Below are 23780 nucleotides of genomic sequence, written 5' to 3' on the forward strand. Positions count from 1 at the left end.
TGTGTGATCCTCTGCAACCCAATTTCCCCACAAGGACAATAGATCACTACTTCTACTAATACTATACTAAAAAGGTATTTGGTAACCCTTTAATTTACAGGCTGCTAATTACATGATAATGTCAAGAAATAGTCTAGAAATAACGGCCATTTTCATAGTAATGTCATGTTTTTCATAAAGGCAAAAGATTACACATGCTTTTCATGCTTTGAATTTTTTGGAAAGCCCAGAATTTTTCTCCACCAAGTCGTTGCAATTGACCGTTATTTCTGGGCTATTTCTAGACATTATCACGTAATTAGCAGCCTGTAAATGAAAGGGTTACCAGTTATTCCTGCAAAAAACCTGAACAAACCAGATCAGAACCTCCCAGTTTTCATTCCCTCTTTTATTTTCAACAGGATGTTTCTGAGCCTGGTGATGCCTTCAGGGACTCAACAGTTTAGTTTTTAATTTGACATTTTCACAAAAAACACAGATCACAGGATCAATCAAACAGCTGCTGTGTAACTGCTTCAGTGATCGGACCAATCAGACGTTTCATTAAAACCTGCTCTCATTACGTCTCGGCTCTGGACCGGTCCAGTCTGGGTTCTGGTCTCAGCCGGTTGACCTCATCTCCTCGATCCAGCCCAGGAAGTTGCTGACCTTGGTGTAGACGCCGTACAGGTTTTCGTTGCCGCAGCCCTTGCCCCAGCTCACCACGCCCGTCAGGAACCAGGTCTTCTTGTAGCGGGTCACCAGGGGGCCGCCGCTGTCGCCGTCGCAGTGGTCCTGGCCGCCGGCCCGGTAGCCGGCACACAGCATGTTCCTGGTGATGTTGAGCTTGTTGTGGAGGCGACACTCCTGCAGGTAGGGATGTCACGAATCGCAATTACTTGCATTCACAATTAATCACGCAAAGATTCCTAAATACCGTCACTTTCCAAACTTTTCAGAATCATCTTGAGGTAAATGCACAGATACTGGTCCATTTCCTAATGTAACATTGAATTGGTAGGAATTTAAAAGTTTGCGTGTCATTTGTAACAACAACAAAAAAAACTGATTAAAATAAACTTAAAGCCCCACCAGTATGTAACTTATTTGGCTTTTTATTATCAAAAATCAAATATGTCTTTCATAAATACGTATTTCACTGAAGTGGAATCACAGCCGCATACAAATGAAAGCTTTCTAGTTGTGTTGTCCTTTAAGACATTTAGACTTTTATTTTGAAGAGTGAGCTTTTATTTTGATAGGGTTTGTTGAGCTCTTTCCCTGCTAACCGCTAACCGCCGCATGGAAGCAGGCTGATCTGTTGGCATGTTTTTCTATATATATCTATCGCTCTGGGACAACACACTCGTACCTTAGAATGAGTTGTTACAAGTCGTTACAAATACATACGTAAGTGGGCGATGCACCGAACCGAGGCGGCCATGTTGCATCGCCATTTTTTACGTTGAGTGGCAGCGTGACCGTAGGTAACCCAAGGGGGCAGTTGTTGGTCTGAGAAGTGAAGCTCACTTCCGCGTTCAAAAAAGTGCAATCCCCTGGGCTTCCTCTGGGGGCTGGTGTCAGAAGGGAGCAACTCCAATTGAGCCCCATGTTAAAATAGCCGACTTTACAGCTTAAAAAAACATATTTACAGCCTGGTATATTTTATTTTTTTGGTCTCAACCGATAGTTTCTACCCCCGCACACACTCTGAGGGGGGTGCATTTTTTTAAACTCTACCGTTTTACTATTATTAGGTTTAAAATTCTGGCCAATTAGGGCGCAGAAACGTTGAGTGACAGGTTCGGAGACCGCTGCTTCGAGGCCAGTGGGCGGGTTCTCAGCCGGCTAACCGCCGCACCTCTCCAAATATGGCAAGTAGAATCCAACATGGCGCAGTTCAAACCCCCGTAGTAGCGGCACAAAACAGACTCCCCCAAACCAATGGGTGACGTCACGGGTGCTACGTCCATTCTTTTTACAGTCTATGAGGTAACCACGGAAACTGAGCGGAGCTGTGGGCTCGGCCTGTTAAAACTGTCACCACTGTGTAGTGTGAGGAAGGACAGAGGCACTGGTGTTGCATTCAGGTGCAGTCAGGCAGACGGCCGTCGGCAAACCAACCGGATGTCATTGTACTCCACCAGAGAAAGACGGTAAAACAATACCACATCACCATGACAACATATTGTCACGCCTGTATTGTTTTGCGTTGTGCTGGCAGACCACTTGTTTACATAGAGGCTTGTTTATCCTGTTACATGCAGCGTCTGTTGTCTCTCTGATGTCTGCCCCATTTCAAGTGAATGCAACATCAAGAACACGTTCAAATATGCAACCGCACCGCTAGATGGGGGGAATTCCTACATACTGGGGCTTTAAACATTTGGTAAAAATGACAATTAATTCCCTTGGGGAATATAATTGGTCCTTTATTAATAGATACTTAAAATATTTTGTGTAAATAATTAGCATTGTAATTATTTAGACTATTTTTTTTTTTTTTGTCACTTAAAGCAGAAGTAAGTGGTCCGGTCGTTTTCGCTAATGCTGCGTTCCAGGCAGGCTTTTGAAATCGTAAATTACAGCTTCAAGTCACAACTTACGACTTTGTAGCGTTTCAGGCAACCCACTCGTGTTTTTCCGACCTGTTTTACCGGTGAAAGTCACTATAACGGCCACTCGTAACTTCCGACCGGTGAACTTGTACCAGATCGAACTGGTACCATTTCACGGTCGCAAAAATACGAGTTTCCTTGAACGCACCATAACAGTCCTCGTCCCTACGTCGCCACATTCACGGCGTTCCTTGGCTGCACACACAGCCCTGCATGCCGTTCTCTCTCCTCATTGGATAAAAACTGTAGGATACGATAAATGTTTTCTCCTCGGCTCAGAGCAGAGCAGAGTGACTGAGAGACCCGTGTTTCAGACCAAACACTCTATGTAAGTGATTGCTGTCGGAAGATATAACTATTTAAGACTTATATTAACACAAATATATCACTTACTTCTGCTTTAAATTTTTATTGACAAATCAACATAAGTAAATACAAATACAATCAAATATAACAAAAGCTGCCTGGGAATACAACTTATTCTTACTATCTTGTGGGTTAGAGTATTCATCAGTTACTGTTCCTGTCCGATACTGTCTTGAGTCTTGTATAGTGTCCATTTCTCCCATTTCTTGTCCAGTTGAGCTTCTTGTAGCCTCAGTATATGTGTCAGTTTTTCCATTAGAAATATTTCTTCCACAATTGACAGCCACTGATCTTTCGTTGGTGTTGTTTCTTTTCCCCAGTTTCTAGTGATGGCTTTCTTGCCTGCTACCAGCAGTATTTTGATCAAATAGCCATCACTAGTGTTAACGGTCTCATCTGAAAATTTACATAGATAAAGCACTGAACTGGTCTTCGTCACACCATATCCTAATATCTTCTGTAGCTCCTTACATACTATTTCCCAAAATACAGTTATTTTTTGACAATTCCAAAAGACATGAGAATGGTCTTCATCAAAAGATCCACATTCCCGCCAACACTTTTGACGACTGCGTAGCTGTTTACTTTTCATTTTCGGTGTAATAAAAAAGCGGATTAGATTCTTCCATGCGAACTCTCTCCAGATTCGTGAATAAGTGGTTGAGTGATGTACCTTCCACATTTCGTGCCATTCCTCATCTGAAATTTCTAAATTAAGTTCTTCCTCCCACTTCATCTTAATATATGTAGTTGAATGCTTGTTGTTATTGTTCAATCCTTGATATAATGATGAAATTATTCTTATGTTGCTTTCCTGATATGCTTTTACTAAAATTCGGATGACATCATTCACTTCCCTGGAGGAATCTGACTTGATCTCCTTTTTATAGTAGTCCCTTAGTTGATAATATCTGAAGAGTTCACACATATCCAACTCGTACCTTTCCCTGAGTTTTGCAAAACTCATCAGCTCCCCTTTATTTTCTAACATACACCAAGCAGTTATTCCCTTTTCTGTCCATTGTAAAAATTGTTGATTGAAATTGTTGTCATAAACTATCCATTTTAATATTTTTGCATCATTCTGAATCTTGTACATTTTCAGTATTTTAAACCATATATCTAACGTGTGTACTGTAATTGGATCCATAGTAATTTTAAGCTCCTTATATAACTGGTTATCACCAATCATATTTTGAATTGGAATTTGGTTTACTTCTTTCTCTATATCCTTCCATTTTGCTCTAAATTCTGACTTACACCAGCAATACAGGTCTCAGTTGAGCAGCGAAGAAATACTCCCTTAGATTCGGAAGTCCCATTCCTCCCTTTTCTTTAGGGAGCTGGAGCGTTTTGTATCTGACTCTAGGCTTTTTGCCCCCCCAAACAAATCTGGAGATCATTCTATCCCATCCTGCAAATTGGCCTTGGGGGATATCTATTGGCAGGGATTGAAACATGTATAGAAATCTGGGTAATATATTTAGTTTAACTATATCAATTCTTGAATTAAAGTCCAGTGGTAGGGTAGACCATCTTGTTATATCTTTCTGTATTTCTTGTTTTAAAGTTTTATAATTTGCACTGTATAGCTCTGAAAGGTTTTTAGTAATCATGACACCCAAATATTTGATTGCTTTTAAGTTCCAATTAAATTTGTATGTTTCCTTGATTTCTCTTGATGGGTAATAGTTGAGTGCTAAAATCTGAGTTTTAGATACATTGATTTTATATCCTGAGAAATGCCCATACAGTTCTAGTAGCTTCATCAGATTAGGGAGTGTGGTGTTCGGTTGCTCGAGGAAAGCTATTATGTCATCAGCAAAAAGCCCGATTTTATGTTCTACATCTTTAATTATGACACCTTTAATTTCTTTATTTTGTCGAACTGCTTGAGCCAGAGGTTCTATAAATATCGCGAATAGAGTCGGCGACAGACAACAACCTTGTCTGGTTGATCTTTCTAATAATATTTTTCCTGTCAAATTTCCATTAATTTTTATTCTAGCCGAAGGCTTTTGATATAGTGATTTAATTAGATGTACAGATTTATTATTGAAACCAAATCGTTCTAGCACTAGATAGAGAAATGTCCAATTTACGCAGTCGAATGCTTTTTCCGCATCGATACTAACTAGCACAGTACTTTGTTTTCTTTTTTGTGCTTGGCTGATTATTTGTAAAGTTCTTCGAATATTGTCCTGTGTTTGACGGCCTGATATGAACCCCGTTTGGTCCTCATCTATTAATTCTGCTATAAATGTATTTATTCTTTTGGAGATAATGGATGTATATATTTTATAATCTATATTTAGTATTGAGATCGGTCTGTAACTTTCACATCTGTCTTTATCTTTGCCTGGTTTTAAAATTACTGAAATAATTGCCTCTGTCCATGTTAGAGGTATTTTCTTTTCTTTCAGAGTCCAGTTAAAGGAGGCCTGGAGTGCTGGTATCAGCTCTGTTTTAAAAAGCTTGTACCATTCTGCAGGGTAACCATCGCTCCCTGGAGATTTGTTATTTTTCAATGAGTTTATTGCTTGAATAATCTCTTCTCTTGTAATATCTGCTGTTAATCTTTCATTTTGTCTAGAGCCAATTGATGGTAAATCTAATTGTTCCAAAAAATGCCTTACTTCCTCCTCATTTGCTGCAGGTGGCTGCGTATATAATTTTTTATAGAACCCCTTGAATATGTTCTCTATGCCCTCTGGTTCGTGTATTAGCTCATTGGTATGAGGGTCTCTAATTTTTTGAATGGTATTCAGTGCTTGTTGTTTTCGGATACGTTTGGCTAAAAGTTTGGTCGCTCTGGGGCCAATCTCGTAATAGCTTTGCTTCAAATATGTGTTCTTCTTGCCATATTCATCTAGTAGTAATTCAGTTATCTTCATTTTGGTTTCCTTGATTTGTTTCTTTATTTTAGGGTCATTTGTCTTTTGGTATTTTTGCTCTAGTTCTCTCAATGTTAGAGAGTGATTTAAATATGCCTCTCTTCTTAATTTTTTTAATAATGTGGTTCTAGCTATTATCTTTCCCCGAACAACCACTTTTAAAGCATCCCAAATAATGTGGGCTCATTTCTCCCGTGTTATTTTCCTCCATATATTGTCTAATATCCTCCTTCAGATCTTTCACCAGTCCTTTATTGTTTAGTATTCCTACATTTAATCTCCAGATTGTTTGTCTTCTCCTGGCATTAAGATTTATTTTTAGAAATAGCCCATTATGATCTGATATATCTGCACCTCCAATCGTACACTCGGTCACTCTATGTCTATCCTCCATATTTATGAAATAATAGTCTATTCTTGAGTGGACGTTGTGTGTTGCCGAATAGTGTGTGAAATCCTTTACAAAAGGATTGAGGCTCCTCCATATGTCTATCATTCCTAATTCTTCTAATGACACTTTTACAAATTTTGATATCTGTTTTTTATTCCCTTTTAGACTTGTTGTGTCCAAACTATAGTTCAAGATTATATTAAAATCCCCCCACAGATTAAAGTACCTTCCTTTTCTGTTGCAATAAGATCAAACAGAGATTTAAAAAAATGTTTACTACTTTCTGGAGGTGCATAGACATTTATCAACGTAACCGGTTCATTCTCTAATTTTCCCTTTACCAGCACGTACCTACCCTCTTTATCTTTGATTTCCTTTTCACAAACAAATATAGTTGAGTTTGGGATTAATATCATAACCCCCCTCCTACGCCCTTGTTTATATGTACTATAATACGAATTTCTAAATCCAAATTTTTTCAATTTTTCATGTTCTGTCTGGGACAGATGAGTTTCTTGTAAAAATATGACATGTGGTTTTTCTTTTTTCAGTTTAGTTATAACTATTCCTCTCTTTTTAGGTGTGTTTAGACCGTTTACATTTAAGGACAGTATATTCAGATCATTACATACCATATTGCTTCACTATTATGCATATGTATTTTCCCAAGCAACTCAAAAAAATATGAACATGAACATGAACAGAGTTAAGAACATTAGAACTTCCACAGGAGGAATCTTCTTCTCCCCAAGTCCCTGTTGGAGGGTGGATGGGAAATCCTCCCGTTGAGGGCCCACCCCTAGACCTAAAGCTGCTTAGTCTAGAAAAGTCCAACATTGTCTCTCATCCAGTCGGTAGGCTACTGTTTATAAAACTTTAATATTTGAAGCCTTTTTCTTTCAATACTCTTTTGATGCTCAGATATGTTTTGCGTTTTTGTACGATTTCCGTGGGGTAGTCGTGGTCGAATTGGATTTTCTTATTGCCCACCTGTATCCCCTTCTTCTGCCAGACTTTCTGTAGGACCATCTCCTTTGTTTCAAACTTTAGGAAGTTTACCACCACTGCTCTCGGAGCGCCGCCCGGACCAGGTCTTGGAGCGAGAGCTCTGTGGGCGCGTTGTATTTGTAGATTGGTTCCGTCGGGCAGCTCCAGCTCTTTTTTAAGGAGTTGATCCAAGTAATCTGTGATGGAGCTTCCTTCTGTGTCCTCAGGCAATCCGAAAATCCGGACATTATTTCGGCGGGACCTCGCTTCAAGGTCTGTTAGTTTGTCTTGCATCTGGTCTGTCTGTTTTGTTAATTTGAGTAACAGGTTGCTCATATCCATGTTATACTCCTCTAGCTCCGCTATTCGAGCCTGCGCCTCGGTTAGGCTCGCTCTCTGCTCCTGTAACTCTCTGTGGCTTTCTGTAAGCTTTTGCTCTATGTCTTGTCTTAACGAAGCGATTTCTTGTTTCATTTTACCTTTGAGTTCCTCTTTGATTGTCGTCAGCTCGTTGTGGAGTTCTCGCTTGAGGTCCCGTATATCACCGCGGATATCAGCGAGTCCAGCTTTCAGTGTCTCGGCGTGGTCCATTTTCTCTGTCGCGTCACTTTCAGGTTCACTTTCGTCGGTGACTTCTTCTCTTGTAGTTCGTTCTGGAGTTTTCTGCGGGGTTTTATTTTTCCTCCGGCCTCGTTTGCCACTCATCTCAAAGTTTGTGACGGTTATATGTCGAGTTGTTCACATTGAGTGGTTTGATTTTACCGACTTGGGCGAGCTAAAAAACTATGCTGCTAACCCGTCCGCCATCTTGCAGGAAGTCATTTAGACTATATTTTACACATACATAGCGTTGTGAAATTAATTAATGCATAATAATTGTGATAATCGAAATGCCGCGATTATTTCTCTGACAATAATCGTACCAAGAAAATCTATAATCGTGACATCCCTACCTGCATGGGAACGCGCGGCAGCTCCAGACGCTGCAGGAGGCGGGCAGGCGGGCCGTGCTGCGCCAGGCGACCCCAGCCGGACACGGTGGAGTGGCGCACGGTGGCCAGCGTCCTGTCGAAGGTGGTGTTGGCGGCGGGGAGGCAGATGGGAACCACGTAGAGCCCCAGCTTGACGGGCCGCTGCAGCTTGAGCAGCGCCAGGTCGCTATCGGAGCTGGACCTGTTGTAGCCCGCGTGGATCAGCAGCTTGACCACGCGCCGCCGCTGCTCGGTCTTCTCGTCCTCCTGCCGGTCGTGTTCACCTGCAGAAAGGGGACGGTGCGGTCTCAGACCAATCAGGATGCAGAAACCGACTTTACATCATAGAAGAAGAAGAAGAAGAAGAAGAAACGGTTGCCGTACCAACGGTGACCTGAAGGATGCCGACAGGTTTCCCCCAGACGCAGTGAGCCGCTGTCAGGATCCACTGATCCGACAGGACGATGGCGCCACAGGTGTAGACGCCGTTCTCCGTCAGCATGGCCTGGGCAGGTGGGGGCGGAGCCATCAGCACAACCTGTCTGTCTCTCAACACCTGTCTGTCTCTTCTACACCTGTCTGTCTCTTCTACACCTGTCTGTCTCTTCTACACCTGTCTGGCTCTCTACACCTGTCTGTCTCTTCTACACCTGTCTGTCTCTCTACACCTGTCTGTCTCTCTACACCTGTCTGTCTCTTCTACACCTGTCTGTCTCTACACCTGTCTGTCTCTCTACACCTGTCTGTCTGTCTCTTCTACACCTGTCTGGCTCTTCTACACCTGTCTGGCTCTCTACACCTGTCTGTCTCTTCTACACCTGTCTGTCTCTCTACACCTGTCTGTCTCTTCTACACCTGTCTGTCTCTACACCTGTCTGTCTCTTCTACACCTGTCTGTCTCTCTACACCTGTCTGTCTCTTCTACACCTGTCTGGCTCTTCTACACCTGTCTGGCTCTCTACACCTGTCTGTCTCTTCTACACCTGTCTGTCTCTCTACACCTGTCTGTCTCTTCTACACCTGTCTGTCTCTACACCTGTCTGTCTCTCTACACCTGTCTGAGTGGACCTACCTGCCATGGACAGTGTCCTTTGGGGCAGATCTTCCCGTTAACGACCCTGGGGCTGAAGTGGATCTGTGGTCGTCCACAAGGGACGCTGTCTGGACCAGAGAGACAACAACAGTCATGACATGGTTTGCTAAGTGGCTGCTAAGGTCTTAAAGGAATAGTTCACCAAAAAATAAAATTGATGAATACTCCGTAGTAGTTTTTATTCCTCAAAGTGCATCTGGAGATCCGGGAGGCTGGTTCGTATTCCAACATCCTGTGTTGAATTTTCCTGGGTCATACAGGATGTCCTAAATGACATTGTTTCCAGTAAACTCTGGACTACATCCCTTCAGGACACTTGGATTGCAGTGGACGAGCAGTGTGGAGGAATATTAAATGGTTTTTGTGTAGTTTTATGGCCGTTTTTGTGTCGGGCCCTATTACTCTCGTATTAAGTTTTCGTTGGACTACGAACCGGCCTCCCGGGTCTCCAGATGCACTTTGAGGAATAAAAAACTACTCCGGAGTATTCATCAGCATGAGGGTGAATTTCATTTTTTGGTGAACTATTCCTTTAATGCTATCACAGCCAGTGTGATTGTTGCAGAAGGCGTGGTTGCACCTTGAGGCAGGCAGGTGCTGTTGTCTCCTTGGGACAGTCGGTACCCGGCGGCGCAGAAACAGACGAAGGAACGATCCGGAAACTCTCTGCAGAAATGCTCGCATCCTCCGTTTCTATAGCGACAGCCGTTGGAGGTGAGACGGGCTGCGAAAAACATCAGCTCATCAGAAACACCACCGACTCACTCACAGAGACTCACAGAGCTCTGTTGGTTCTCGTGTGTTTGTGTTGGTACAGTACTTTCTACCTCTGTCCAGGGGCGGGGTTAGGGGATGGCTACTTGGGCTCAAGCCCCGGATGTTTTTGCCAAAGCCCCGCATGTTTTACAGTAGGGGCAAAAAAAAAAAAAATCTCAACGCGGTTTATGTCAGTCTCCCTCCGCTGACTGCACCAGTCTGAAGTGCAGCCTCATGGACGTCGGAACTGTTTATTGAGAGGGGGGGATTTTTATTGGGAGGGTCGGGAGAGAGACGCACACTTATCAGTGATTATGTGATTTGAAGTTGCTTTATAATAAATAGCATACCGCATTTAATCAAATAATGGCCTGTATTCAATCATTACACGAACAAAAAAAGGCCGACCCTAAATACAAGCCGGGTCAAAAAAAAAAAACTCACGTGTGGACTGTCTGTGAAGACTGACGGGAGTGAAGCTGGCCTTGTCCGCTGCTTCAGAGAGGGACAGCTTTCCACTGTCGGGCCTGGGTCTCTGCTCTGTGTCCGGAGCTCGCTCGGGACCGGAGCATGGATGTAGCCTATTATAGATTCATGGACGAAAACGGACCGCAGCGCACGCTGTAAAAATGCGACTTGAATGGGATTGAAGCGATACAGCGTAACGGAGACAGAGACTCAGGTCCAACAGCGCAGCGAGGAGAAAAGCACGTGAAGAAGATAAAGATGAGCTAATGAACGATGAGCTTGGTCGCTATGTGTAAAAAATAAAAGGAGGGATTTAGAAATAAAGGCTTCCCTCAGATAAAAGCCTGCCTCCAATAAAGGCCGTTGGTCATAGCCTACGTCACACTGATGCCAGGCTGCTGTATGGAGCCAGGCAGGCTGCATATCACATCAAAAGCATAGATCTATGCATTATATGAGATACACTACTCACAAAAAGTTAGGGATGTTTGGCTTTTGGATTACATTTCAGAATGCACCTAAAATGCATTATAACCTTTACAGGTGAACTTAATTTAACCTTCTCTAAACTTTTGAATGCACATGTCCAGTTGTTTAATGTTTCAGTCCTTATTGAATAACATGCTGTTCTCTAACAAGGTGATTAACCACAAACATCACAAGCACCATCTGATTTAGTGGTTCAATTGTCATTGAACCACTAAATGTTGTGGTTCAATGACAATTTGTATACAGTCCTCTTCTCTCTCCCTCTCCTCTCCACCATGTTCAAATGTTGACATCATGAGACCAAGAAAACACAAAGTTATTGAGATTTGTGTTGTGCTATAGCCACCACTGTTTTTAGCTTTTGTTTGAGATAAAGAAATGACCATTGCATCCTTCTACTTAAAAGGCCTCATGATAGAATATCACTGTAGCAGAACTTTTTATAGGGATATTCTTATCAAATATCCCTAACTTTTTGTGAGTTGTGTAAATGTAAGTCAGATAAATTGAGTTTAAATTCAGATTCTTTCCTTTTTTTTTTTAAAGCGTAATGCTGTGGGTAGGGAGGCTGATGTCAATCAGGATTACATGCACTGTCATATCATTTTTATTTGAGTAGCTTATGATCATTTTTATATTGTCTTTTTTTATGATGTAACACCTGTTTGTGGATCCTTCAGGACAATGCTTTTGTCTACCTAAAGTTGATATGTTGAAATTTCCAGTAGGCCTATCACAGTCAGCAACAAAGACAAAAAAAAAAAAAAAAAGGCAGATCTTTGTCTTTACTCCCTCTGGGCTAAGCCTCGGATCTCCCATGAACCTAGATCCGCCCCTGCCTCTGTCACAGTTGTGTCCATGGTAACCAGGTGCACACTTGCAGGCGTAGGTATCGACGTGGCGAGTGCAGGTGGTGCCGTTCTGACAGGGCGACGACAGGCAGTGGTCCACGGCTGTGAACAGGAAACAGGAAGGAAGCTACTGAAGCCTGAAGGTGAGCAGGTGTAGGGATGGATGGGGATCGATACTCGGTACCATAAAGTTGTTGTTTTAGAGGTAAATTCATGGAAAACGGCTGATGCGCGTTGCCTTCAGGGACAGTTTTCCATCAAGCAGTCTCTGTATTTACCTCTAAAACAACTCAGTCTCTGTCACAACTTGTCCACCAGAGAGTTTTGGAGTTGTTGGATTGTGTATTTGATGAGTTTGATGAGGGAAACCAAGAAATCCCATGAGCCTCCGTAGCGTAGCTCTGAGCAGCTCACGGCTCTGCGCCGCCATTCTAAAAATAGCTTGCACCGACAATTAAAGGTAACGAACCTGCTGCTATGACTATAGGGATTATGGCAATGGGCCAATTTGCCAAAAACTATCCCTTTAAGCTACAAATCCTGAATAGTTCCTCTTTAAAGACACGTACAGTATGAATATAGGAAACATTTGTGAAATATTTGTGTTTGTGGACGCACCCTCAGCGACGCAGCTCTGTCCGTCGGTGTGCAGGAAGTACCCGTCTGCACACAAGCAGGTCACGTTCTGCGTCTGGGAGTCTTCGTCACAGAAGTGTTCGCAGCCTCCGTTCTCCAGCTGACAGGTGGAGTTGACGGCCTGCAGCTCTGAACACAACACAACACCATTGATCATTTATAGATTTAGAATCAGTCCACAGGAAATAGAAGTTCTGTTTGTGTTGTTGTGGCTGTGGAGGAGGTGGCGGAGCAGCGTTGGTCTCACCCAGCTCACAGTTGACGCCACCGAACTGAGGCAGACAAAAGCAGGTGTAGGACGAATCCTGGGTGGAGCAGGAGCCTCCGTTCACACAGGGGCTGGAGCTGCAGAAGTCTGGGACTGAACGGACCAGGACACCAGATGTGTTGGCTACCCCACCAGGTATGTTGGCTACCAAAGTGGAAGAGGAAGTCAGCAACCGTTGGCGGATATCCGATTTGTGATCTGATTTATTTCTACATATAACAGGAGCCTGAATCCATATCATGCATTTTTTCCACAAATTTACATGTTCATGTAATAATAATAATAATGGATTACATTTATATTATCTATTATTACCCAATACCCAAAGAGTGTACAACAACCATTATTCATTCATACCACATTCACACCGGTAGTGGTAAGCTACGTCTGTAGCCACAGCTGCCCTGGGGCAGACTGACGGAAGCGTGGCTGCCAGTGTGTGCCAAATGGCCCCTCCGACCACCATCATGGTCATTCATACACATTCACACGAGGCAAGGTGGGTAAGGTGTCTTGCCCAAGGACACTACGACAGAGACTGGGAGAGAGCGGGATTCGAACCGCTCTCTCGAACCTCTGGTTATTGGACGACCCGCTCTACTGCCTGAGCCACTGCCGCCCTGTCACAGATCTGATCTGTGCCACTTGAGAGGAAAAAATTGGAATTGGGCCATTGGGTCTGGATCTGAATGATGGTCTGGATCTGTTCTGATTGGTCCAAGGTATCCAGTGGATCAATAACAGTCACCAATGGATTAATGATCAGTGAGAGTCACAGGTTTTGTTTTGTCAGCTATCAGTTAGCATGCTAACAGGCTAAGCTTGTGAGCCTATTAGCATGCTAAGGCTAACAGCAGCCGCGGCCCTGAGCAGAGCGGCTACCTGGACACAGGAAGTGGTAGCTGTAACGACGGCGGTTTCCTCACCTGAGGCGGGCTGGCAGCCGCCGAGGCAGAAGATCAGGGTGAAGAAGAGTCTGAGCCTCATGGCTGCACCTTCATCAGAGCTCAGAGCTGCTGCTGTTGTGACCCACAGGTCCAAAGTCTGATCCGCCCCCCAACCTCCAACCACCCACCACCCACCTCCACTGATCACATGATGCCCATCTCACTCTCTGTCCCTGTGCATGACGGCAGCCATGTTTGGAAACACATCATTTTTGAAGATAAAACCTGTCCTTTAATGTTGAAAGGAGAACGCTCCAAATGTTTTATCAAGCTTTTATTGAAAGCTTCTTTTCGTTTGGCAAGTCAAGTTAAGACTGAGACTAACATCCTATCATCTTGATACTTGAAGTGTGATTCTTATTGATGATGAGTTACTGTTTATTTTGTCGAACTAAATAGCTAGACGAAAGGACAATAGATCACTACTTCTACTAATACTATACTAAAAAGGTATTTGGTAACCCTTTAATTTACAGGCCGCTAATAACATGATAATGTCAAGAAATAGTCTAGAAATAACGGTCAATTTCATAGTAATGTCATGTTTTTCATAAAGGCAAAAGATTACACATGCTTTTCATGCTTTGAATTTTTTGGAAAGCCCAGAATTTTTCTCCACCAAGTCATTGCAATTGACCGTTATTTCTGGGCTATTTCTAGACATTATCACGTAATTAGCAGCCTGTAAATGAAAGGGTTACCAGTTATTCCTGCAAAAAACCTGAACAAACCAGATCAGAACCTCCCAGTTTTCATTCCCTCTTTTATTTTCAACAGGATGTTTCTGAGCCTGGTGATGCCTTCAGGGACTCAACAGTTTAGTTTTTAATTTGACATTTTCACAAAAAACACAGATCACAGGATCAATCAAACAGCTGCTGTGTAACTGCTTCAGTGATCGGACCAATCAGACGTTTCATTAAAACCTGCTCTCATTACGTCTCGGCTCTGGACCGGTCCAGTCTGGGTTCTGGTCTCAGCCGGTTGACCTCATCTCCTCGATCCAGCCCAGGAAGTTGCTGACCTTGGTGTAGACGCCGTACAGGTTTTCGTTGGCGCAGCCCTTGCCCCAGCTCACCACGCCCGTCAGGAACCAGGTCTTCTTGTAGCGGGTCACCAGGGGGCCGCCGCTGTCGCCCTCGCAGGCGTCCTGGCCGCCGGCCCGGTAGCCGGCACACAGCATGTTCCTGGTGATGTTGAGCTTGGTGTGGAGGCGACACTCCTGCATGGGAACGCGCGGCAGCTCCAGACGCTGCAGGAGGCGGGCAGGCGGGCCGTACTGCGCCAGGCGACCCCAGCCGGACACGGTGGAGTGGCGCACGGTGGCCAGCGTCCTGACGAAGGTGGTGTTGGCGGCGGGGAGGCAGATGGGAACCACGTAGAGCCCCAGCTTGACGGGCCGCTGCAGCTTGAGCAGCGCCAGGTCGCTGTCGGAGCTGGACTTGTTGTAGCCCGCGTGGATAAGCAGCTTGACCACGCGCCGCCGCTGCTCGGTCTTCTCCTCCAACTGCCGGTCGTGTTCACCTGCAGAAAGGGGACGGTGCGGTCTCAGACCAATCAGGACGCAGAAACCAACTTTACATCATAGAAGAAGAAGAAGAAACGGTTGCCGTACCAACGGTGACCTGAAGGATGCTGACAGGTTTCCCCCAGACGCAGTGAGCCGCCGTCAGGATCCACTGATCCGACAGGACGATGGCGCCACAGGTGTAGACGCCGTTCTCCGTCAGCATGGCCTGGGCAGGTGGGGGCGGAGCCATCAGCACAACCTGTCTGTCTCTCAACACCTGTCTGTCTCTTCTACACCTGTCTGTCTCTTCTACACCTGTCTGTCTCTCAACACCTGTCTGTCTCTTCTACACCTGTCTGTCTCTTCTACACCTGTCTGTCTCTCTACACCTGTCTGTCTCTTCTACACCTGTCTGTCTCTTCTACACCTGTCTGTCTCTTCTACACCTGTCTGTCTCTTCTACACCTGTCTGTCTCTCTACACCTGTCTGTCTCTTCTACACCTGTCTGTCTCTTCTACACCTGTCTGTCTCTCTACACCTGTCTGTCTCTTCTACACCTGTCTGTCTCTTCTACACCTGTCTGTCTCTCTACACCTGTCTGTCTCTCTACACCTGTCTGTCTCTTCTACACCTGTCTGGCTCTCTACACCTGTCTGTCTCTCTACACCTGTCTGAGTGGACCTACCTGCCATGGACAGTGTCCTTTGGGGCAGTTCTTCCCGTTAACGACCCTGGGGCTGAAGTGGATCTGTGGTCGTCCACAAGGGACGCTTTCTGGACCAGAGAGACAACAACAGTCATGATGTGGTTTACTAAGTGGCTGCTAAGGTCTTAAAGGAATAGTTCACCAAAAAATGACATTGATTGACATCCGGGAGGCTGGTTCATAGTCCAACGAAATCCTAAAAACATCCATAAAACTACACAAAAACCATTTAATATTCCTCCTCACTGCTCGTCCACTGCAATCCAAGTGTCCTGAAGGGATGTAGTCCAGAGTTTACTGGAAACAACGTCATTTAGGACATTTTTACAGCCTAAACAGTCCTGTATTGAATTTGCCTGGGGCAATACAGGACTGTTTAGGCTGTAAAAATGTCCTAAATGACGTTGTTTCCAGTAAACTCTGGACTATATCCCCCAGTATTCATCAGCATGAGGGTGAGTCACTAACGACTGAATTTCATTTTTTTGGTGAACTATTCCTTTAATGCTATCACAGCCAGTGTGATTGGTTGTTGTGGTGTTGCAGAAGGCATGGTTGCACCTTGAGGATCGCAGGTGCTGTTGTCTCCTTGGGACAGTCGGTACCCGGCGGCGCAGAAACAGACGAAGGAACGATCCGGAAACTCTCTGCAGAAATGCTCGCATCCTCCGTTTCTATAGCGACAGCCGTTGGAGGTGCGACGGGCTGCGAAAAACATCAGCTCATCAGAAACGCCACCGACTCACTCACTCACAGAGCTCTAGTGGTTCTCGTGTGTGTGTGTTGGTATAGTACTTTCTACCTCTGTCACAGTTGTGTCCATGGTAACCCGGTGCACACTTGCAGGCGTAGGTGTTGACGTGGCGAGTGCAGGTGGCGCCGTTCTTACAGGGCGACGACAGGCAGTGGTCCACGGCTGTGGACAGGAAACAGGAAGGAAGCTACTGAAGCCTGAAGGTGAGCAGGTGCAGGGATGGATGGGGATCGATACTCTGTACCATGAAGTGACGTAAACAGTAGCAACCAGACTTTTAATAACTGTTGTATTACATCTCCGTTTATTAATTTAATTTTATATTGGTTCATTTATTTCTTAGTCTTATCTGTACTTGGATTATTATTTTAGGGTGCATTCCAGGTAGTTCAGGAAAGAGCTTTGTCCACATGGAGACAGAACCTGTGTAAGATTGCCTAACTTTATTTGTGTTTAACAAAATAAAAAATTAAACACTGAAGTAAATCTTATTGAACATTATTTTTCATTAATCTAGATTTAAAAAGTGAATCTATGCCCAGCACTAATTTAAATACATGTTCTGTTTAACTTGCATGTCACAAAATGCCTTAAAAATAAAAAGGCACAGTTTTTGGACAAAGTTTGTATGTTTTGCATACATCCCTCTGCAGGTGAGCAGGTGTGCATACCTCTGTACGTCCTCCAGAAGGCTTCCTAGGGAGAGAGCAGAGACACGTTACAGACACAACAACGACCACCAGCGGGAGTGGGGAGGGGGGGAGTCAGGACTGACCAGCTGCTGCGGCACGCTGAAGATCTCCTTGGCCTCCTCATAGGAACACTTCTCCTCCAGACACTCGCGCTCCAGGTTTCCCTGCTTCAGCTCCTCCAGCAGGAAGTTGGCCCGGCGGCTGCGGTGCAGGAAGACGCTGGCCTCAGGTCTGCTCACGAACACACCTACTCACACACAGGTGGACACGCTCATCCGCTTACAGTTCATCTATTTCATAAACATCGTTCGAACACATCAAACTGAGACAAATCTTAAAAAATAAATAAAAACTTTAAAGGTCCAGTGTGTAAAATTGGGGGGAAACCGTGACATCCAGCGTTCAGATTCTAGATGGCAGCGTTCACCCCCCCTGTTGGCAAAGTGATGGTGGCCTCCGAGGACAAAAAAACGTTGTGCATCGATGATCCATTTGCAAACTTTCAGCTGTATAACTCAAAAACTTCTCACTGTTCTCTTCAGATTAACTACTAACTCTCTCCGTTGTTTCCTCCTCCCTCTTCATCTTCGTTGGTTTATTTATGAACGTGAAACTCTTGAAACCTGCTCTCTGATTGGCTAGATTTTCCCTTCAGGCTGCCATACAAACATGGCGGCGCAAGATGGCGACACTTTCTAAACCAAGACCCTTGTTATATGTAGATATAAAAGAAGAATTATAGGGCTACGGAAACTAAACAAATGTTATTTTATAAGATTATACACAAATATATTCATGGGTAGTAGATCAAAGTCCTTCTAGGCAATATTAGAACGTCTCTGAGTAGAGTTTTAACAATAAACCTTTAGAATTATTACGTACTGGACCTTTAATTCTCTCTCTTGAGCTGAAGGGACGGACTGTCCATCGACTTTAGTCCTCAGAGAACAACGACCACATGGATGAAAGTCAATAAAAAGGCATCAAGAAGAAGAAGGAGGAAGAGGAGGAGGAGGAGTGTAAGGTGAAGAAGAAACAGAGGACTGACCTTCTGGAAGCCCAGTGCATGCTGGGATATAAACGATGAGGAGTCGTAGGAAGAACAGTCGACTCGTTTCTCCGCTGAAAGACGCCATGTTTTCTCTGAAGCGACCAAAGGTCAGACACACTGAAAACACACAAACGCTCACAAACACGAGTTCACAGTGCAAACAGGCCCAGACCAGCTGCGATCAGCTGACCCCCGATCAGCTGACAATAAACTGGCTGAATAAATTATAAACTGTCAAATACCTTCATCGACCAATCAGAACTGGAATAATAATCACGTGACATGAAGAGGAAACACTTTGAACACAGGTTTTTATTTATTAATGAGTTTTTTACAGGCCGGTGAATCTTCTTCAGTGTAAAATTATAAAAACGTTTCATACTTCAGATCATTGATTTAAGCTGCTGTTGAAGGAAAAACAATAAAACTTACAGATATTTATTCTTAAATAAAAAAAAATCAAAGGAGTAAGGAGTGTGAGTGTGGTTGTTGTAAACAGGAAGACACGTTCATATCTCAGTAGTAGATTTATATATTTATATATTTATATTTCTGTAGTTCCCCTCCTCTCCTGTGGTGGCGCTGCTGCTCTCACTCCGCCTCCTTTGTGATGTCAGCGATGATGTCATGAGCGTCTCTCAGTTCGTCCTTCCACTCCTGAGGGATGACGGCGCCGGTGTACGACCCCCCCGCCCCCAGCAGCGCTCCCAGCGCCGCGCCGCGGTTACAGTTCTCACCTGGAGGGAGGCGCACAGGTACGACAGTCAGGTGTAACACACACACACACACACCTGAAGCTACAGCGTCACTTCCTGTCGCTGACATACGAACCTCCACAGTTGGCGTTCGCCAGGATTCCTCCCGCCGGGTCGTCGTGGAACTCGTGAGCCAGGTAGAAGAGGCTGGACAGAGCACCTGTCAATCACAGCACAGGTGAGTCACACGTCATTCAAACAGGAAACGACCTCAGAGTGTCAACAGCACGCCGACCTTTGGTGTAGCAGGCCAGACCCAGGTAGTTCACCGCGCTCTGGTGGACCCTCAGCCTCTCCTCAGACGACACGGTAAACCTGCAACACACACACACACACAACACACTGTTATGAGCATTTCTTCACACACAACATAAAACATGTGAAATCTGGTTGTTTTTAGAGATCTTCACCTTCTTTACTGGACTTTTAATGTGAAATACCTGCAGATGTTTCAAAATAAAAGCATGCCAGCGGCTTTAAAACACAGAGTCCCTTCCCGTCAGGCTTTTAATGTGAAATATCTGCAGATGTTTTAAAATAAAAGCATGCCAGTAGCTTTAAAAACACAGTCCTTTCCTGACAGGCTTTTATTGTGAAATATTTGCAGATGTTTCAAAATAAAAGCATGCCAGCAGCTTTATAAACACAGAGTCCTTCCCTGACAGGCTTTTAATGTGAAGCACTTGCAGATGTTTCAAAATAAAAGCATGCCAGCAGCTTTAAAAACACAAAGTCCTTTCCTGAGAGGCTTTTATTGTGAAATATCTGCAGATGTTTCAAAATAAAAGCATGCCAGCAGGTTTAAAAACACAGAGTCCTTTCCCGACAGGCTTTTATTGTGAAATAGCTGCAGATGTTGCAAAATAAAAGCATGCCAGCAGCTTTAAAAACAAAGAGTCCTTTCCTGACAGGCTTTTATTGTGAAATGTGTCATCACCGACTCTACTTATTCTGCAGTCACACACCTGGCGGCCTTGCGGCTGTAGCTCTGACAGGTGTCCCAGGCGTCCAGTTTCCTCAGGGCGAGCTCGGCCCGCTGACGGACGCTGGCCCCGCCCAGAACGGCGTGCAGCGCCCGGCTGTAGATGGACACGTACTCGGGCACTTTGGGGTGAGGGTGGGTGAGCTTCACGAACTCCACGGCCGCCGAGACCTGAGGACGGAGACCGGAGAACGGCGTGTGAGACAAATGCCCGAGTCAGACCGGGACACCTGCAGCGCCACACTCACCGCCTGCTCCTCATTGGCCGAGGCCGACAGCAGGACGAAGGGGAGGATCATGGGAAGGCAGCCGATGGCGTCCAGCTGGCTGTCGGGGGACGAGGAGCTCAACATGCGTTTGGACCGTTTCTCTGCAAACGTCAGAACCTGGAGGAGGAGGAGGAGGAGGAAGAGGAGGGGAGGAGGAGAGAGAGGAGGAGGAGGAGAGAGAAGGAGGAGGAGGAGGAGGAGGAGGAGGAGGAGGGAGAGGAGGAGGAGAGAGAGGAGGAGGAGAGAGAGAGGAGGAGGAGAGAGAGAGGAGGAGGAGGAAGAAGAGGAGAGAGAGGAGGAGGAGGAGGAAGAAGAGACAGAGGAGAAGAGAGGAGGAGGGGGAGGAGGAGAGAGAGGAGGAGGAGGAGGGAGAGGAAGAGGAGGAGGAGACAAGAGGAGGAGGCGTGAGAGAGAGGAGGAGGAGGAGGGAGAGGAGGAGGATGAGGAAGAGGAGGGAGAGGAGGAGGATGAGGAAGAACAGAGGGATGAGGAGGAGAGAGGAGGAGGAGGAGAAGAGAGAGGAAGAAGAGGAGAGAAAGAAAAGGAGGAGGAGGAGGGAGAGCAGGAGGAGAGAAGGAGGAGGAGGAGGAGAGAGAGGTGGAGGACGAGGAAGAAGAGGAGGAGACAAGAGGAGGAGGCGTGAACTGGAGGATGTGTGTTTGGTCAGACCGGCTGCGAGGAGTCGTGCATGAGGTGCATTTGTTTACCTGTCGGGGCGACGTGGGTCTGTCGTCCTGCCAGTCGGCGAAGAAGGAGCGGTGGGAGGACTCAGCGTACGTGTCGTCATGGCTACCGGGCGTCGTCAGAAAGCGGACGTAGTCGCTCAGGACGGCGGCTCGAGCGTCCGGCTGAGACACGTCGCCGAAACGACCGTGGACGAGCGTCCGGGCGGCGCGGAGGGAGCAGAGGACGTTGAGGGTGTTGTCACCGGCCTGCAGCCCTGCACACACACACACAATGTGAAATATCTTCAGATGTTTCAAAATAAAAGCATGCTAGCAGCTTTAAAAACACAGAGTCCTTTCCTGACAGGCTTTTAATGTGAAATACCTGTAGATGTTTCAAAATAAAAGCATGCCAGCAGCTTTAGAAACACAGAGACCTTTTCTGACAGGCTTTTAATGTGAAATACCTGTAGATGTTTCAAAATAAAAGCATGCCAGCAGCTCAAAACACAAAGTCCTTTCCCTGACAGGCTTTTATTGTGAAATATTTGCAGATGTTTCAAAATAAAAGCATGCCAGCAGCTTTAGAAACACAGAGACCTTTCCTGACAGGCTTTTAATGTGAAATACCTGTAGATGTTTCAAAATAAAAGCATACCAGCAGCTTTAGAAACACAAAGACCTTTTCTGACAGGCTTTTATTGTGAACTATCTGCAGATGTTTCAAAATAAAAGCATGCAAGCGGCTTTAAAAACACTAAAATAAATCAAAACTGCAGTGTTTAACCGTCTTTGCTCTGACTGACTCTCTGACGGGTCAGTGAACGCAGCGTCAGCACCTTGGTGGTAGTGCACCGAGCCTCTGGACGACTTCCACAGGTTCAGCTTGTGGTGCAGGATCACGGTGCCAACCACGTCCGCACGCTTCGCACTGGACGACCAGGAGGTCCGACCGCTGCCGGCTGCAACACACACACACACACACACACACACACACACACACACACACACACACACACACACACACACACACACACATTAACTCGAGTGTTGTGTGTTTCTTCCAGGACAGAGAGAGAGAGAGAGAGAGAGAGAGCGGTACCGGTGTTGGACAGGCTGAGGATGCTGGACGGGTGTCGGTCCCTGGGGGAGTTCAATCCTGCGATCCAGCCTCCAAACTCCCTCCTGATGTCCTGGACGTCGTAGAACCAGTGGACCGGCATCGACACGGAGTCGGCAGCACACATGGCCCAGAAGGCCTCGGACACCGAGTGCCGCACCTGAGACATGTCACCTGAGGAGGAGGAGGAGGGAAGGAGGAAGAAGAGGAGAGGGGGAAGAGGAGGAGGAGCAGGAGAAGAAGAGGGAAGCAGGAAGAGGAGATGGAGGAAGGAAGAAGAGGAGGATGACGAGGAGAGAGGAGAGAGGAGGAGGAAGGATGAGGAAGAGGAGGAGAGGGTAGGAGAAAGGAGGAAGAAGAAGAGGAGGAAGGAGGAAGACGAGGAGGAGGAGGAGGAAGGAGGGAGAGGGGGAAAAGGCGAGGGGAAGGAGGAAAATGAGGAGATGAGGAGGAGGTGGAGGAGGAGGAGGAGGAAGGAGGGAGAGGGGGAAAATGCGAGGGGAACGAGGAAAAAGAGGAGATGAGGAGGAGGAAGAGAGGGGGAGGAGGAAGGAGGAGGAGGGAAGGAGGAAGAAGAGGAGAGGAGGAGGATGAAGAGGAGAAAGGAGGAAGGATGAGGAAGAGGAGGAGAGGGTAGGAGAGAGGAGGAAGAAGAAGAAGAGGAAGGAGGAAGAGGAGGAGGATAAGAGGAAGAGGTTGAGGATGAGGAGATGAAGAGGAGGAGGAGAGGGGGAAGAGGAGGTTGAGGAAGGAAGAAGAGGAGGATGAAGAGGAGAAAGGAGGAAGGATGAGGAAGAGGAGGAGAAAGGAGGAAGAATGAGGAAGAGGAGGAGAGGGTAGGAGAGAGGAGGAGGAAGAAGAAGAGGAAGGAGGAAGAGGAGGAGGATAAGAGGAAGAGGTTGAGGATGAGGAGATGAAGAGGAGGAGGAGGAGGAGAGGGGGAAGAGGAGGTGGAGGAAGGAAGAAGAGGAGGATGAAGAGGAGAAAGGCGGATGAGGAGAAGAGGAGCGAGGAGGAGGAAGGTGTGTAGACAAATGACAGAACAATAAACATTGATGTCATTTCTCTCTCTCTCATGATGTCACATGTTACATCACATGTAACTCAACAGTTTGTGATGAGGTCACAGCTTTAAACTCTGAGGGTGATTGATTAACTTTGTCTTCAGTGACTAATCGACTGATCAGCTGATCGGTGCTGCCTTCACTGACTCAGCTCGAAGTCAGAGGACAAATTATTACTAAAACACATGAGTAGTTGCGTTCACTGACCACAGCTTCAGTCTGTAGCCTACATTAACAACACATATCGATATCATATTGTATATTGATCAGAAGACGTCTCCTCACCTGTTGTCGATGCAGCTGAACCGCAGCAACTCTGCTCCTAATGATTCATTTAAAACTTGCATAAGTCCATTGTTACAAAACTCCACAGGAAGTGACATAACAACCTGAGATAAACCGCTCGTCACTCGCCGCTGCAGGTAAAAGCGGTGACGTCACCTAACGCCTCCCCACGCGCGATTTCTACAGATTAAAAAAAAAAGAATTTTAATTTT

The 23780-nt window shown here is 45.7% G+C and overlaps 3 protein-coding genes across 6 annotated transcripts; all 3 read right to left on the bottom strand.

Moving 5' to 3' along the window:
* Window positions 1–369: 369 nt before the first annotated feature.
* On the bottom strand, window positions 370–13892 carry LOC146990476 (coagulation factor VII-like). 3 transcript variants are annotated; one of them, XM_085794681.1, is made up of 9 exons: window positions 13694–13892; window positions 12747–12911; window positions 12482–12628; window positions 11852–11965; window positions 9880–10023; window positions 9279–9367; window positions 8591–8711; window positions 8189–8490; window positions 370–846 (listed from the first exon to the last, which is right to left on the bottom strand). In XM_085794681.1, exons 1-9 carry the CDS (start codon window positions 13752–13754, stop codon window positions 601–603), a joined length of 1389 nt encoding a protein of 462 aa, XP_085650807.1. In that variant the 5' UTR covers window positions 13755–13892; the 3' UTR covers window positions 370–600. The 3 variants fall into 3 exon arrangements, with proteins under 3 accessions (XP_085650807.1, XP_085650813.1, XP_085650817.1); XM_085794687.1 differs by lacking the exon at window positions 11852–11965 and having other exon boundaries at window positions 13694–13884; XM_085794691.1 differs by lacking the exons at window positions 9880–10023; window positions 11852–11965 and having other exon boundaries at window positions 13694–13891.
* A 567-nt stretch (window positions 13893–14459) lies between these two features.
* On the bottom strand, window positions 14460–18517 carry LOC146990477 (coagulation factor VII-like). 2 transcript variants are annotated; one of them, XM_085794704.1, is made up of 8 exons: window positions 18426–18517; window positions 17461–17624; window positions 17357–17381; window positions 16734–16847; window positions 16493–16636; window positions 15911–15999; window positions 15330–15450; window positions 14460–15238 (listed from the first exon to the last, which is right to left on the bottom strand). In XM_085794704.1, the coding sequence occupies exons 1-8, from the start codon at window positions 18511–18513 to the stop codon at window positions 14691–14693; spliced, it is 1293 nt and encodes a 430-aa protein (XP_085650830.1). In that variant the 5' UTR covers window positions 18514–18517; the 3' UTR covers window positions 14460–14690. The 2 variants fall into 2 exon arrangements, with proteins under 2 accessions (XP_085650830.1, XP_085650836.1); XM_085794710.1 differs by lacking the exon at window positions 17357–17381 and having other exon boundaries at window positions 16734–16872.
* A 211-nt stretch (window positions 18518–18728) lies between these two features.
* On the bottom strand, window positions 18729–22388 carry LOC146990478 (uncharacterized). The gene is made up of 8 exons (XM_085794002.1): window positions 22202–22388; window positions 21939–22061; window positions 21142–21374; window positions 20414–20551; window positions 20149–20336; window positions 19419–19498; window positions 19260–19343; window positions 18729–19165 (listed from the first exon to the last, which is right to left on the bottom strand). Exons 1-8 carry the CDS (start codon window positions 22386–22388, stop codon window positions 19020–19022), a joined length of 1179 nt encoding a protein of 392 aa, XP_085650128.1. The 3' UTR covers window positions 18729–19019.
* Between the last annotated feature and the right edge of the window lie 1392 nt (window positions 22389–23780).

This window comes from Trachurus japonicus, chromosome 2 (genome assembly GCF_045865225.1).
Source record: "Trachurus japonicus isolate A0001 chromosome 2, Traja_1.0".
NCBI classification, from domain to species: Eukaryota; Metazoa; Chordata; class Actinopteri; order Carangiformes; family Carangidae; genus Trachurus; species Trachurus japonicus.